This window comes from Vanessa atalanta, chromosome 10 (genome assembly GCF_905147765.1).
Source record: "Vanessa atalanta chromosome 10, ilVanAtal1.2, whole genome shotgun sequence".
Classification (NCBI taxonomy): Eukaryota; Metazoa; Arthropoda; class Insecta; order Lepidoptera; family Nymphalidae; genus Vanessa; species Vanessa atalanta.
In genome coordinates, this window is record NC_061880.1 from 5857138 (window position 1) to 5872550 (window position 15413).

General features: G+C 29.2%; 1 protein-coding gene across 2 annotated transcripts in view; it reads left to right on the plus strand.

The window, feature by feature from the left end:
* Nucleotides 1-1487: 1487 nt before the first annotated feature.
* LOC125066883 overlaps nucleotides 1488-15413 on the plus strand; it is a 36643-nt gene continuing 22717 nt past the window's right edge. For both annotated transcript variants that reach the window (XM_047675190.1, XM_047675191.1), the window contains exons 1-2: nucleotides 1488-1629; nucleotides 14432-14734. In XM_047675190.1, the coding sequence (XP_047531146.1) occupies nucleotides 14546-14734 (189 nt within the window). In that variant the 5' untranslated portion in view covers nucleotides 1488-1629; nucleotides 14432-14545. The remainder of the gene's footprint in view (nucleotides 1630-14431; nucleotides 14735-15413) is intronic.

Consider the following 15413-nt stretch of genomic DNA (forward strand, 5'->3'; position numbering starts at 1 on the left):
CCGTATTATACCGTAAGCTATTTTAAATTAAGTAATATACTTCATATTAACAAAAGAAAATATTGTACCGATTTGAAATTTTTATTTAGACTAGGATGATACAATATTAATATATTCATAGATTTTCAATTTTTCTGAATTTAGAATCAACCTTGCACTTGTTTACAAGAATCTGTTATTACGTTTACATTTATTTTTATTTTTAGATCTAGATATCAAATTAATTATAATATAATATATGAAATAGAGAAAATTGTGAGTAATCCATTCTGTAGTTAAGTTTTTATTTTCTAGTATACAATCTAAAGAGTATTCTTTGCAGCACGATGAAACCATAACTAAACACACGTAATTTATAAGCATTTTTTATAGTAACAATAAAATAACGTTGACAAAAAAAAAACACATTTTTAAATAATAATAAATATACAAAATAAAAGTGTTCGTAGAGATAAATAATAATTACAAACAAAAAGCGAATGGTGTTCAAGTCGAGGTAGTTCGTGAACAGAACGTTTGAGATGCAAATCCCGATGTTGATAATCTAAACCAGGTGCTCGCTTTGCATCTGCATATATAATGTATATATACAATATATCAGAGGGAAAATAAAAATGTTAGCATATGTATCTTGTGTTAAGTTGCATATGCAATCAGTAAATTCGTATGAATATTAATGCTGAGTAGATAACCATTTACCTACCAGTGAAAATACGTTATGTTAAATGAATGAATGATGTATGATGAGAATAAATTACTTTCGAAAACAAAAAATGCAAATCAACGATTTATATATAATTAAGGTATTGTTTATTTTAAATCATCAATTTAGTTTATCTGTAAATGCATAATTTATGCATCAAAAATTTTACGAAATTGATATTTCTTTTTTTATTCTATTTTCAATCATTACTTGCAACGTTAACCGAGGACATTTTTGCATAATCTCAAAATCTAAGGATATTATGTCAATAAAGCATTTTATATTACAATCTTACGTGATGACATCAAACTATCATTTTGCACGCGAATGCACTGATTAACCATAAAATATATTTTTTTCCAATACCATAATTATAAAAAAAAAAAAATTCAATATTGAAAAAATATATATAGTTAGGATTAATAAGTATATACGTCACGTATTCATAATTAAAAACGCAAACCAATATTTTTTTCATTGTTCTTTGATCGTATGTAATCATTTCATGATATTTTTTTTCTCATTTATGTTACATAATCAATCAAAACAATTTGAAACCTTATAAATAAACATGTGAAATGTTTCAACTAGAGTTGGGATGAAGGGAATCGACAAACAATTACATTAAGACAATGAATAGTCGAAACCAGCATCCACAGATAATTGCATTATTACGAGTAACACAACATGTCGTTAACCTGCCACTCTGTAATGACTAATGTCGCTATAATCTATGGCTTGATAGCATATTACTGTGTACCTCAGTCCTCCTTCAGCCGTCGTGACGAACGGACGTGAAGCTCCGTTCCGTTTTTCCACAAATTTATCTCAATGAAAACTTGAATCGGACCGAACTCTGTGGTATAAGCTGTGCTCTTTTGTGTGACGTTTTGTGCACGTTTAAACTTCGGATTTTATTTTCCTTTGTAAGTATTTTTATGATATGATTTTTATGTATTTATAGCTTCGACTCTATATAATAACCGAGATTATTCCGTGACAACATTTAACATACAATTTATAATTTATTATCGAATCAAGATATTTTATACTTATAGAATATAAATAGAAATAGGTAAAACTTGTCTGTATAGTATGTATAATACATTTCAGTAATATTAAATACGTCAAGGCGCTCCTTTTAAGAGTTTTTAATATTGGATGTGTATCGCTGTGGTTACATTTAATAATATTATTATTAAATAATAGAATGTCATTATATTTGCCCTGAAAAAGTGATACAGCTCCGTTTATTTTTATGTAATAAAATTAAAACAACCTCGTTTGTTTGTAACAAAGAAACTAAATTTCCGTTGAAGTTGCTAAGCTTATAATTATCTTACAATATCAAAATTTTCAATATATGGTAAATATTTTGAAGCTTCGATGTATGCAAATGTAAGTATAGGCGCTTCAAAAATATTTTTTGCTTATTTATGAATCAATTAAATAATCAGCGCATACTTATTTTAATAAAAAAGTGTAACATACGTAAAACCACTTACACAATTATTTCCATCTATACAAATATCAGTCATGAATGAAAAGTTAACCAGAGAATATTAGCGCTGAAACCAATTACAGCCGACGGGTTTTCGACAAATATGATTTCGTATGGGTTATTCGATTTAATTATTTTTTATGCTCAGTGACTTGAATCCGTTATTCTTTTTATGAGATTATTATGCATTTTACAATAATAATAATAAGTTAACCCAGCGTACTTATTTATAAAAACATTAAAATGTGATAAAAGGATTATGTTACCACCATTTGTGAGAACGGTGACAAAGATATTAAAAATTATTTTTTTTCATCCTCATCATCATTATTACCTCGTTTTTGCCCACAACCGGACATAGGTTAAAGCACTCAAAACACGCCATTGAGCCAGATTTTCGGCTTTGCAAAAATGTTTTTTTTATTTCTCTAATTAAAAAATTAAGCATAACGTAACTAAGTTAGCAAAATCGAAGTATAGGTTTTCATCAATATAACTCTTTGAAGCGACTTGCAGTGTCCACCACAAATTGAACATAAGCTGGGACGTTCCCCGAGGAATCGACAGTTGACTTCCAGCCCGCATCGAGTTTAATCGAAAGAAAAATAGGTGTAGAAAATACATTTCCCACAATTCCTTTGAATTGACTTGAAATGCCTTATTCAAAACGTGTCTAAAGTCCAAATATAGTCCATTTCGTAAAATAGCAAACCTCTTTGCATATAAACTCATTAAAATTAAAATAAGGTAAATTGACACGAATACTGTAATTATTTATTTGCTATTATTAAGTGAAATTTAATTAAATCTTTTTACAAGTTTTGCTTATGAATACTTCCATACTTTTTTCCTACTTATAACGACTAATGCGTTTTACCCTTAATGTGTTCACTAGCTGCGCGACTAGATCAAAAACCAAATTTCGCTCAGCGTCCCATAAAGCGAGCTATACTGGAAGTATATACATATAGCCTAATATATATGTATATACCGATATTACTGAGAATCTCTAATATATATGGTATATACTTACCGAGAATACCGAGAATCTCGGTACAAGCCCGTATTGGTTCAAAAGTTTTTAGGTTTGTCTGTTAAAAAAAATAAACAGCCGAGAGCTTGGAAGTTGACAATGTTGATATTGTGTTTCCGTCGTGAGGCCAACAGCCTTGCACCTCTATCTTATACTATAAGATTATGATGATTATGTCAGTAAAGGATTTTACTTTTGTATATTACAGTACACACTTTTGTGCGCTATAACAAGTCCTGCGCGGTTAACCAGACCAAAGTGAAAGACCCCTTTGGAAGGCCATCGCGGCTGAATACTGAAATGAAGACATCATCATCAAATAACCACTTATACCAATGTGACTTATATCAAGTGAGCCGGCCACCCGGGTAACAGGCTTGACCAAACATATTTCATATTTCTCATTGTTTTACGGTTTTTTTGTTCAGGTTAAAGTAGTCCGTACTATTATTAGTTCAAAGAGTATAATATAATATTCTACAATTTTAGGCGCCATAGTGCCTTTAACTTTTTTCCTTCCTTAAGGTTCAAGCATGTTTTATAATAAATTTCATAAAACTCGGTTTACCCTTGAAACGGTAATAGGCATAGTTTATTTCGTATTTACAATATTACTATGGCAAATTTTACATGATTACATGTATAAAATAATACATGACAAAAAATAAAAATAAAAAAGCGAATACAGCATTAAAATTCAAAATAAGAGTTTTAGTCTAATATAAAATTAATGAAGGTCTTTTAGTATCTTTAATATAACTTCTACATTGCGAGCGCGACCTTTACTGTCCACCACAAATTGAACATAAGCTGGGATGGTCCCGGAGGATTTGACAGTTGACTACTAACCCACATCTAATAGGAAGAAAAATGGGCTGAGAAAATCTATTTCTCATTGGAACCAGTTCGAGTTGTAATCATATTTTCAATTTTTCTGCTTTTGTATCTTTTAACCTAGTTCTTTTGAAACTAAAAATACAATGAATTCCCTTTTCATTCGTTTAAATTTACAAGAATATTTTATTAAATCACACATAACTTAATTGAAAAACTGTTTTAATCAACAATTTTAATATAAATCGGGCAATTATTTTTTGATTGACTGACTTTCAGCTCAATTTACACTAATAATATATAGAGACTTGAAATTTCAAGGAAACCTTCGTATTATCAACAGGTTTATTAAACATTGTATTAAGATTTTTTTTTTAAATTATATTAAAATATAAATTCCATGCATTGAATGGAGCATAATAAAAACGTCGTTCAAAATCAAATCGGTCCTCAAAGCGTCGAAAATCGTCCTCTCTGTGCGTTCGAACTAACCATTAGCCAGTGGACAATATCGAACTCTTGCCAATTTTTCTATCATTTAGGATTTTTTTTAAGTACCTACTTTTGCCCGATCGCTTTACCGTAACCGACCGTACTCTCTGATCTCGAAAAGCATGCAGAAATATTTTTCCACTCTATTTATCAATTATTTTACCTGACATTTTGACAGAGTTGCGCCTGTCTTGATCAAGAATTGACTTGAAGCTAGGGGCGCCCTCGGACGTCAACCACACTTACAAATTCAAATATAAAATATGGTATGAGAAGACACTTCCGGAGCAATCAGATATGATAGAAAATGGAACGATAAAATTGCAGGTGTGAGTTAGTTTTTTGAAATTACCGGTAAAAAATCGTGATATAAATATTTATAAAGATATCTTAGTGTGAAACCTTCATGTGCAACCACAGTCGGACGAATAATAATTTTTAATTAGATATTACAAAACCTTACAATTTCAAAAGAACTGCATATCTATGGTATGTGTTACAAAATGTTTTGCCATTTAGCTGTTACGACAGCCTTAAAAAGACAAGACCAAACTTAAGCTATAAGACGTAAAATTTTTTTGTAACTTTAATGAGAAAATTCTAAAGGAATCTTATATCAAGAAAACAAAAACACCATTATTAGGAAAACAAAACAATCGTGAAGTATTTTCGCTCAAGAAAGGAATTTCGACTTTAAAATAATTCAGTAACTTTGTATCTCTTGTTCAATTTATATAATCATTTATCGGGTTTTGAGTTCAGTTTTCGCTCCTGAAATAGGTTTAATGGGCCGTACTAATTTAGATATTTGAAACTATGCGATGAAACTTTGTAGTGGTCCTACAACGTTATACGGGTCAGATGGTTAATTGTCAAAATCGATAGTACAATCGAGTTGTAAATTATATCTAAAATTGTGACATACGAATTTGAACCAATTAATTTTACCACTGCAGTCAATTATACATATGAACTGTCCTTTAATTGCTTTTATTGTATTTATTTAATTATGTGGATGTGGATGGATGGATTGTGTGAAAGGCGATATGGTTAGAAAGAATGTTACTTGTGAGATGACGTCTGACAGAGAAGTATGGAAGAAGAAGACATGCTGCGCCGACCCCAAGTAAAATTGGGATAAGGGCAGGAGGATGATGATGATTTAATTATGTATAATTCAATGAAAGAGCATTTAATGTAGTGTACTACATTAAATGCTCTTCCATTGACAAATTGGACAAAACCGTGCTAAACTATTTCTCCATTTAAATAAATATCATCAAATTATTTTTGTTTTGATTAGCCTCTCTATTTTGAAATTTCTACGTCTCATTTATTTTATTATTATTATTGATTAATTATATTTACAAAAACAATTATTTACATTGTCTGCCATTGTTAGATTCAGACGTTCGCATTCATTCACTCGCGAATGAAAGGTCCTTTTATTTGCATGTCATTCAATCTAGAATAAATGATTACAAACATATTGTACCCGGAGGCTTGTAAAAATGAAACCACGCCACCGATATTCGTTGCTACATGTACTAATCAATTCTATATTTAGTCCAAATATTTAAGTTTTGAATAAATAAATTAATTATGTAGCTTTCGAAAAATAATACTCGTCGTAAATATATATGTATTTAATTACAGAACATGTAAAAGAGGTTTATCAATCAAAATCTAATACCTACATACCTACATATATAATTATAAATAAAAAATAGAATTATCACTTCTCAAACAGAAAAATACTGTAGTTTTAAAAAGATAAATTGATTACTAGTTTTTTTATTGATACAAAAATAAAATCAAAGACCAAAAATGTATTGTGTTAATGAATTTTAGCAAAACTGTTTTGGCGAAAAATCATTAAAGGATTAGCACATTTTAAAAATAAAATGACATGTGGTCTTTCATTAACAAATCCATTAGGTTAAAGAAAAAAAGTCTGTTTGGATATTTTTTTTCTGGTTCTCTCAAATTTTGAGAAATAATTTTAACTTTTAAGGTGGTGATTAATTTGAAAATATTTAGTATGTATAGAATATACATATAATTATAATAATATATAATTTACCTGATCTTATGTTGTATATAGTATAATTGGAATATTTGTCTGTGAAAAAGCTTCTACATTTTCATTTATAAAAGCGCGCGCTTTTTAAATGAATAATAATACCGTATGTATTTTAACTTTAAAATAATATTATATATCATATGAAGCAGAAATACTCTACGCTCTACAACTCACATATAAATCTCCACTATTTCATCCCTGATTTAACTTCAGATTCATAAAACACTTCTCTTTTAAGTAGAACTTTACTAGAAACAATTTGGGTAGACCAATATATTCAACAATATAATAAATGGTTTTCTCTTTCTGAATTGTTTATATTCCACTAGTATAAAGAGTTATGAATTTATATATTTCTTTTCATATTCGTTGATCAAATGATTTATGACGCCAACGGACACGAAAACACTCGACCTATTCCATCAACGTACTAAACAGGTACTTTTGCGCAGGAAGCATTCTTAGAATGTTCGTCTCTCAGAGCCCTCACTAATAAATATTAAAATCTTCATTATAAAAGCAAAACATTTTTGAATAAATAAATAAATAATTTAGTTATCGAAGTAATTCTTTATTTATTGTTCTTTAAATTTTTACTAACCTACCAAGAAGATTGTCAAATCATTTTTCCATGCAGATAATACTAGAAACTAGCTTCATAAATAGGATCAGAGCAAGAAAATCATAATTATGAACTTAGTTGTAAATTTTATACCATTCAATTTACAATTTATTGATTGGATTTGATATTTATTATATTATTTATGATATAAAATCGGTTTAGGTATTCCAAAATTTATTCCGTAATTATTAAATTGGTTAAATCAAACTTGATTCTCGTACGCTGTTATTATTTCGACATTTTCTACTAAATAGTATTAATTAACTTGGTGGTAGCAAGCCCATCTGAGTAGTTGCCACCCACTCATCATATTATATTCTACCGTCAAATGGCAATATTTAGTATTCTTGTGTTCTGCTTTTGAAGCGTAACTACAGGCACAATAATTCTTCGCTTCCGAAGTTGTTACGTAGTAAGGTAGGCCATTAGCACCACCAACAAACGATTTTATAAAAAATAAAAAAAAATAATAAAGTTTAGTAGTCATTTCTTGGTATCTATTAATATGATTCTCTTAATAGTTAATTAATAATAATAAAATTAAATTGAATAATTGGTGAATTTTATATTATCATCATCTTGAAATTACAAAAAAAAAAACACTGATATTATTTGTTAAGGAATTTAGAATCCGATGAGATCATACTCTCAATACAATAGAATTAATTTATTCAAATTGTAATTCATTCCGTGGAAATCGTAAACCTTTATTATTTCAACAATGAAATTAGGCCGATGTTTTCGAATTATTACTGGAGTATAATGCGAAATATATATAATCAACTATCGATATATATCAATTACTAATAAGAATAACTATAAAACCTAATAACTTAGAACCGCTTAATATATGTAGTCGAGATGGCCCAGTGATTAGAACGCGTGCATCTTAACCGATGATTTCGGGTTCAAACCCAGGCAGGCACCACTGAATTTTCATGTGCTTAATTTGTAAAATATTGTTATTGTATTTTATTGCAGAAATCATATGACAACTTGTTCTAGAGAAAGAGATTTCATAGAAAATGAAATTAATGTCTCTATTAACTAAATATATTAAGCATTAGCATTAGCATTAGCAGCCTGTAAATTTTCCCACTGCTGGGCTAAAGGCCTCCTCTCCCTTTGAGTAGAAGGTTTGGAGCATATTCCACCACGCTGCTCCAATGCGGGTTGGCGGAATACACATCTGGCAGAATTTCGTTAAAATAAGACACATGCAGGTTTCCTCACGATGTTTTCCTTCACCGCCGAGCACGAGATGAAGTATAAACACAAATTAAGCACATGAAAGTTCAGTAGTGCTTGCCTGGGTTTGAACCCGAAATCATCAGTTAAGATGCACGTGTTCTATAACCACTGGGCCATCTCGTCTCGGCTTACTTTGGTTTATTGTTGCTAAATACTATGTGACCGTAGCAGTGCGTAACTAAATTCTAACTGCGATAAGCTATAGGTTTCTCTTAACGTTAGCATTCACTCTCTGAAAGTATCTTTATAATTTAATTATAAATGCTCTGAAGTATTGTGAAACTGATTTATGAAATATTTCGATCTCTCTACAGCTTTTGATAATTTGAGTTTCAAATACTTAGTTATATAAGTATCCTTTGAAGAGGTAAACCGCTCCGAAGTAAGGGTGCTTTTCATTAATTACAGCTTCTATAAAATAAACCAAACGCAACAAAAAAGGATAACTTGATTTATTTTCCCTTTAGCCTAACCACCGTAGGCCAGCACTTTTAATACTAACATTTAAGTTATAGCTATTAATTTAACCCTTCTCGTAGTAATATTTGAAACTTATTTATTCTATATTACATTTTCTAGAAATTTATATTTATTATTATAGAAAAAAATATTACATTTTCTGAATGATCATTTTTATATAACATTCGAAGGTTTTCTAATAGATTTGATTTAATTTTTTTTGGCCAATCTCTTAAGGGTTCTTAAACTTTGAACTTAATTTCTTAGGATATCTATATGTATAATATACATACATGCATATGCACGGTAGCTAGATCAACGCTTTCTATCCTTATATGGCCATGCAAACCGACATGATTTCCGATTTTTTTACAAATATTTCTAATTTGTAAGAAATTCGGAAATTACTTGATTTAATTTAAGCCTTTCCTTGCTACAATTTATGTCATCTGAAACTGACGTCCTGTTTCTTGCCTTACATTGAAAATAGAACATACATATCTACCAATTTGTGTTTTTTTTTTAATATATTTTATTTACTTTAATTTTAAGTATGATTAACAATATCACTATTTTTTGAAAATATGTAATTAAAGTTATAAATAACAAATATACATTATTGGCATTATAAGGTAAAATTAAGATTTAGATATGTTATCTATCATGACATATATTCTTAGCAGCGTAAAAATTTAATTAGTGTAACATGAATTCAGAGAAGATTGAAATAAAATGTATTAATACTAAGTCTATTAGTGGTCGAAGAAATATTAGCAATTTATTTCTGATTTTATTTATCTCCACTAAAATAAATAGTAAGAGGTTTTAAGCGTTACTTTTCATCAGGAGATGATGAGAGCTAAAACATTGTAATTTCCACATTCATTTTGCAAGTAAAAATTTTAAAACTTCTACATCAACTAAGAAAGGAAATTGGAGTGGCAAATAACCTTTGTCCTCTATTTCTTTGTCAAGTCCTTTCAAGTTATTTGTATGAAACTCGTTTTCTACTTAAATTCACTCAATAGTCTTAACGCAGTTATATATATAGTTAAATGCTAAAAAGCTTAAAATTTGATAGAATATTATATTTTAGTTATCATTATTCTGTTTTCTTTTCCTATATTGTATCAATGAACAGTGTGTGTTTACTGAATGGAACGGATTTGTACCAGACTTTCGGATAAACGCCCATCCTCCTTAGGTATGCTTTTCATAGCGGATTAGTCCCAACAATTGGTGAAAGTGCTTAGCAAATAAAATTGTTTTTTTTTTTCTGACACCTATAAATTGAAGTGGAGTGGTTCTATTCTACTTAGAAATCTAGTCACAAGCCAAAACCAATTCGTTAAAGAACCATTAATCAGATATCTGACCAAAAATTTGTTCGAAAATCAAATACCAGAAGGAAATATAGTATACTGTATCTAGTTTCATAATTACGTAATTTAATTATCCCTCCAATGTATATTACCTTACTCACTTGAAGACTTATCTCTAACTTTACTGTATTCAAGTATTCATTTACTAATGCATGAAACGATGTCAGTTGTTTGAACTTCGAACCGAATATTGTGTAAAATAATAAAACACTCAAATTATAATTTTTAATGATTGAATTGATGTTGGGAGATGGTTTTTGTATCTTAAAAATTGAGTACTTTCTAAAATAATAACACGACCTTAGAAACAAATGTCAACGAAGATTAAATTATGTCTATGTCTCTTTAATAAGAAAAGTTTTGTTTAGCTCCGAGTTTAGCTGGTCACTTTTAAGCATTTCATAAAACGATTTACATCGAGATCATTCTTTATAAACAAACGCAAAAAATGTTATATAAAATTTAATAGTAGTTATTTGTTAGTACCCTACCCGTACTAGCTTCACACGAATATTATAAGGGTCTTCCTAAATGATTTATATCGTCATATACATATCTACAGTGGTTTAAGTTGAGCACACAAGTGAAGTTCCCAGTCAGGATGATATTCACCATCTCAACAAACATCGTCATATTAAGCCAGTTTACAAAAAAACCTTGATGAATCATACACTTAAATCTACTTCATGAATTACTCCGTCCATTGGTAAAAACGGTATTGAATCCGTTTGGTATATTTTGTGTTGGTCGCCGTGCAAACCGTGTTTTATAAAATGTAGAGAATTTTTATTGTAACAAAATATTTAATATAAAATGAAATAGAATTATTTTTTTCATTTAAGTGCCCATAGTTTTCTGTAGCTTATAGTTATTTCGATCACGCTGTAAGCTATAGAGTTTATTTTTAGAGCCTTTTAAATTAATGAATCCTTTATATTGCAATACTGCTAATCTGTTATTTTTTCTTATTAATACAATAAAAATAAATAATGAATTTGTATTTAATAAATATTTTTGGAATAAATATTAATTTAATATAGAAAACTGTAGATTTGCTTAAAATAAGTAAATAAATAACAATACTATTCAGATATTCAACGAGAATATTTTGTTTGATACATTTAATTTTAACAATTTAATTTTATTATATTGTGACAAAACCCTTACAACATTTTTATTGAAGCTCAAAACTATTTTCTGACCAATGAAAGAAGCGTCAATTAAACATGAAGCTCTCCAATGATTTGCTCATATCGAGAACAAAGCTGCAATACGTCAATACGTACAATTAACGCAGTGATCATAAAGAATAATTGCAAACCGCAGCAACCGCATACCACAAGTAATTACTACAAGATACAACTGTTTGCTCAGAATTACTTCATGCAGTGATGATAGTTCGATTGATTGCTGAATTACATCGCCTATGCAACAACGTTTGTGTTATACAGTTCAATCGTATAAATGTGATATTATGTATTCTTAAAGAACCGAGATGGCCCAGTGGTTAGAACGCGTGCGTCTGAATCGATGATTTCGAGTTCAAACCCAGGCAAGCACCACTGAATTTTCCTGTGCTTAATTTGTGTTTATAATTCATCTCGTGCTCGGTAGTGAATTTCAAAGAAATTCTACCACATGTGTATTCCACCAATTCGTATTGGAGCAGCGTGGTGGAATATGCTCCAAACCTTCTTCTCAATGGGGCCTCAAGAGGAGGCCTTAGTCCAGCAGTGGGAAATTTACAGGCGGCTATAGTTGAATATTGTTGTATGTATTCTTACATAATTAGTTTTTAAAGTAGTATATGAATCGTATAAAAATCGTTATATATAAATTAGATCTGATAGTTGCAAAATGAATTTATCCTTTTCTTATTACTTTTAATCCAACACGATTGACTATAGTAGTAACTAACATATTTTTGTTGAAATTTATTATTTTTATAGTTAGTAATGTACAAATTGTTGTATACATATAAATGCTACACCTTATCATTTTGTGGAAATATAAAGCCGAATAAGTCAAACCGTTGGTCAAAACTTATTAAGTTTGTTACATAATTTGTAGCATATTATATTAATTATTTCGCAAGCAAGTAGGTTATATAGTCAACAATCACTCAACTTACCCGTCCATTGATATGAGTAGCTGTGCTTATAGAGAAGTAAGCTTAAGTGATTTAGGGAAAGCCGAACCGACTTTGACTCCGTTTGATGTATTAAGCACCGATAGTGGATAAGTCGTGTCTTGTTACGCTCTGTTTACATAGTTGAGTATTGCCTACTTAAATAAAATTCTATGATTAGAGCGAATTATAGGAATTATATAAACCGTTCATTTATTCTATACTTTGACTATAATATAACATGATCTTGTTTCTTTTCTGCAAATCACGGCAGTATTTCAACAATTAATAGTAATTAAAAAGTAAGGAAGTTTATAGGTATAGACTTTACTTGTGATAGATTAATACTTATATTTTATTAAAATTAAGAGATAGTATGAGGTCCACTCTAAGAATACAGATGGAGTTAATTTATTTTAATTTCAAATATTAATCATATTAAAAGCAGACATATTAAATAAACACTTATTGTAACCACTGTACATTCATGGCGATATAATATGTAGGACGATCATACTTAAGGACTTAGGTTTCCAAAGCGTCTGAAGCTTCAGTTTGACATATTAAGCCTTGATGCTTCATGATACGTGGCGAATTACGGTCTCGTAACGCCTGTAAATATAACCAATTTACAACGTTTTACATATTCAATCATATTTATTACAAACCTATAATGTTTTAGGAATTTGCAGGAAAGCTAATTATTTGACTTTAATTTCTTTTAAATAACTGGTGGTTAGACCTTTACTCAAAGTTGCAAAGATGTTTTAGTGAATACTATCAATTAATAAGTTATTATTGTTAGGGTTTTTGAATCGTATAGTTAAGATCTATTGTACTGGGTAAAAATAGCTTAATTATAAAAATTAAAACTTTGTAAACGTAGATGAGCACATTAATTTGAGTTCTTTTCAATTTTTTTATGCGTAAATATACAAAATAACGGTAACTAAAACGCAATGTTAAATTCTGTACAGCTATAGTTTTATTCATATAATTTATTTATTAAATAACCACAATTTTAAATTCTTTATTTCAAAACATGAAACGTACCATCATCCTTGCAATGCTCTGATGGTCGTGATTCTCTTATTCAAAACTATAAGCTCACTTAACTGTGTCATAGTCCTGTATAAAATAGTGATACGGAAAAAATACTTATTGCGACACTAAATTCGTAAAAATTTACAAGTAAATTGTTTATGTTGACTACGTCATAGCGCCTCGTAGCAATTTGCTACGCATTCTTCATGGGCAATATTATTAAAACGACTCTACTAGCTAGATTTTTTTAATAAAAATACAATTTAATATTAAAAACTGAGGACACTATTTATTATGTATCGATTTAAATAAGTTTTTTAGACTACATAAAAAATATCTATGCCTTATATCATCACTTTCTAAAAAAAGTCGTGGGTTCAAACGTTTTTCTAGTTAACATTAGGAATATTTTAATATATTTATATTTTAATACTTATTATACCCATATTTTTTATATTATATTTATCTCCAATTGTGATTTATTTTAGATTTGCCACCTAAAAAAAAAAAAAAATAGAGTTGGCTTTTTTTAGTTTTGTTTAAGGTAATTGAAAGTGTAATTTTTAAGTTTTTGGTTAAATATTTTAACACTTTTTAAAACGAACTTATTAGTTTTTAACATTATATACTGTATTGTATCGATAATTATTTATTTCCTATAAAACGTTCAGAAAATATCTTGTACACGTGCTCAAAATTGTATTTTACAAAATACATATTGCAAAATAATATCTATTTCCAAGTAAGATAAAATTCAATTAGTACTCATACCAGTAGTATGAAAAAACAATTAAAATAACAAGACCGAACAATACGATGAAAATTAAAAATAAACAAACCCGATTGGAAATAATCCTTCCATTGCTCCAACAAATAACCAATTGCATTTCTTGTTACAGATAAAAAAAATGCAGAGCAGAAAACGTCAGAAGAAACGGAGACCGAAGCGGAGTGCAGTGAAATGAGTTCGACAAGGGAATATGTGACTTAATTTTGTACACATAAAGTTAAAAATGGCATCGTATTTCATATGCCCAGTGGGCAAAATTTCCAATAGAGATTTGTTGTTGGTGGTTTTGTTTTTGTGTCAAACAATAGTTTGTGACAGCCAGTGTCCGAAGTTCGCGGAGAGACCTTTGGAGACAAGAGTTCAAGACGCTTCCATAGTTTTTAGAGCTGTGGTGGTACAAACAAATTATCAGGTCAGTTGAAATGTTTTGCTTATTTCTTAGACAATAATTCGTTATATAAAGCCTTATACCACTTAATAATATGACAATAGTATTCTTATAAATTTATACAATAAAAGTTTATTTAGAATATTTTATTACAAGGTTATTTATTAAATATTAAGTTTATCTTATTTTTATATATGTTTTAACTAACACCATTAACAAATTTCGTACAATACTGGATTAGTTAACCAACTTTTAGCTTAAAAAACAGACGGTAAAAATTAAACAATTGCCCTCATCGTCATTCGCGTATCCTGGTATTTCTTCTCTTTAATTTATGGTCAGCACAGTGTAAACTTCTTGAAAAAAGAATTTGGCAGAAAATTTTAACTACCTAATGTCATACCTAACGTAATAGAGAAAACTTTTTCTAGAGGTTTGGCTTGGAGTCACTACACATGTTTATGTACAATCTAGTGGAATAGTAAGGTAGAGCTGATGATATCGAAAGGTGCGGTGATACGGTAACAAAAACCAAACCTTTTTTCAATTCTATACCAACATTTAGTTGATTTTTTTTTATATAATCTGTCATCTCATCACGCCTCAATAACATGTTTTAACCATAAAATATCATTGCATTTCGCCAATATTCATTTTTATTCCGTTGTTAAATCATATGCATATGTATAATTATAAATCCATG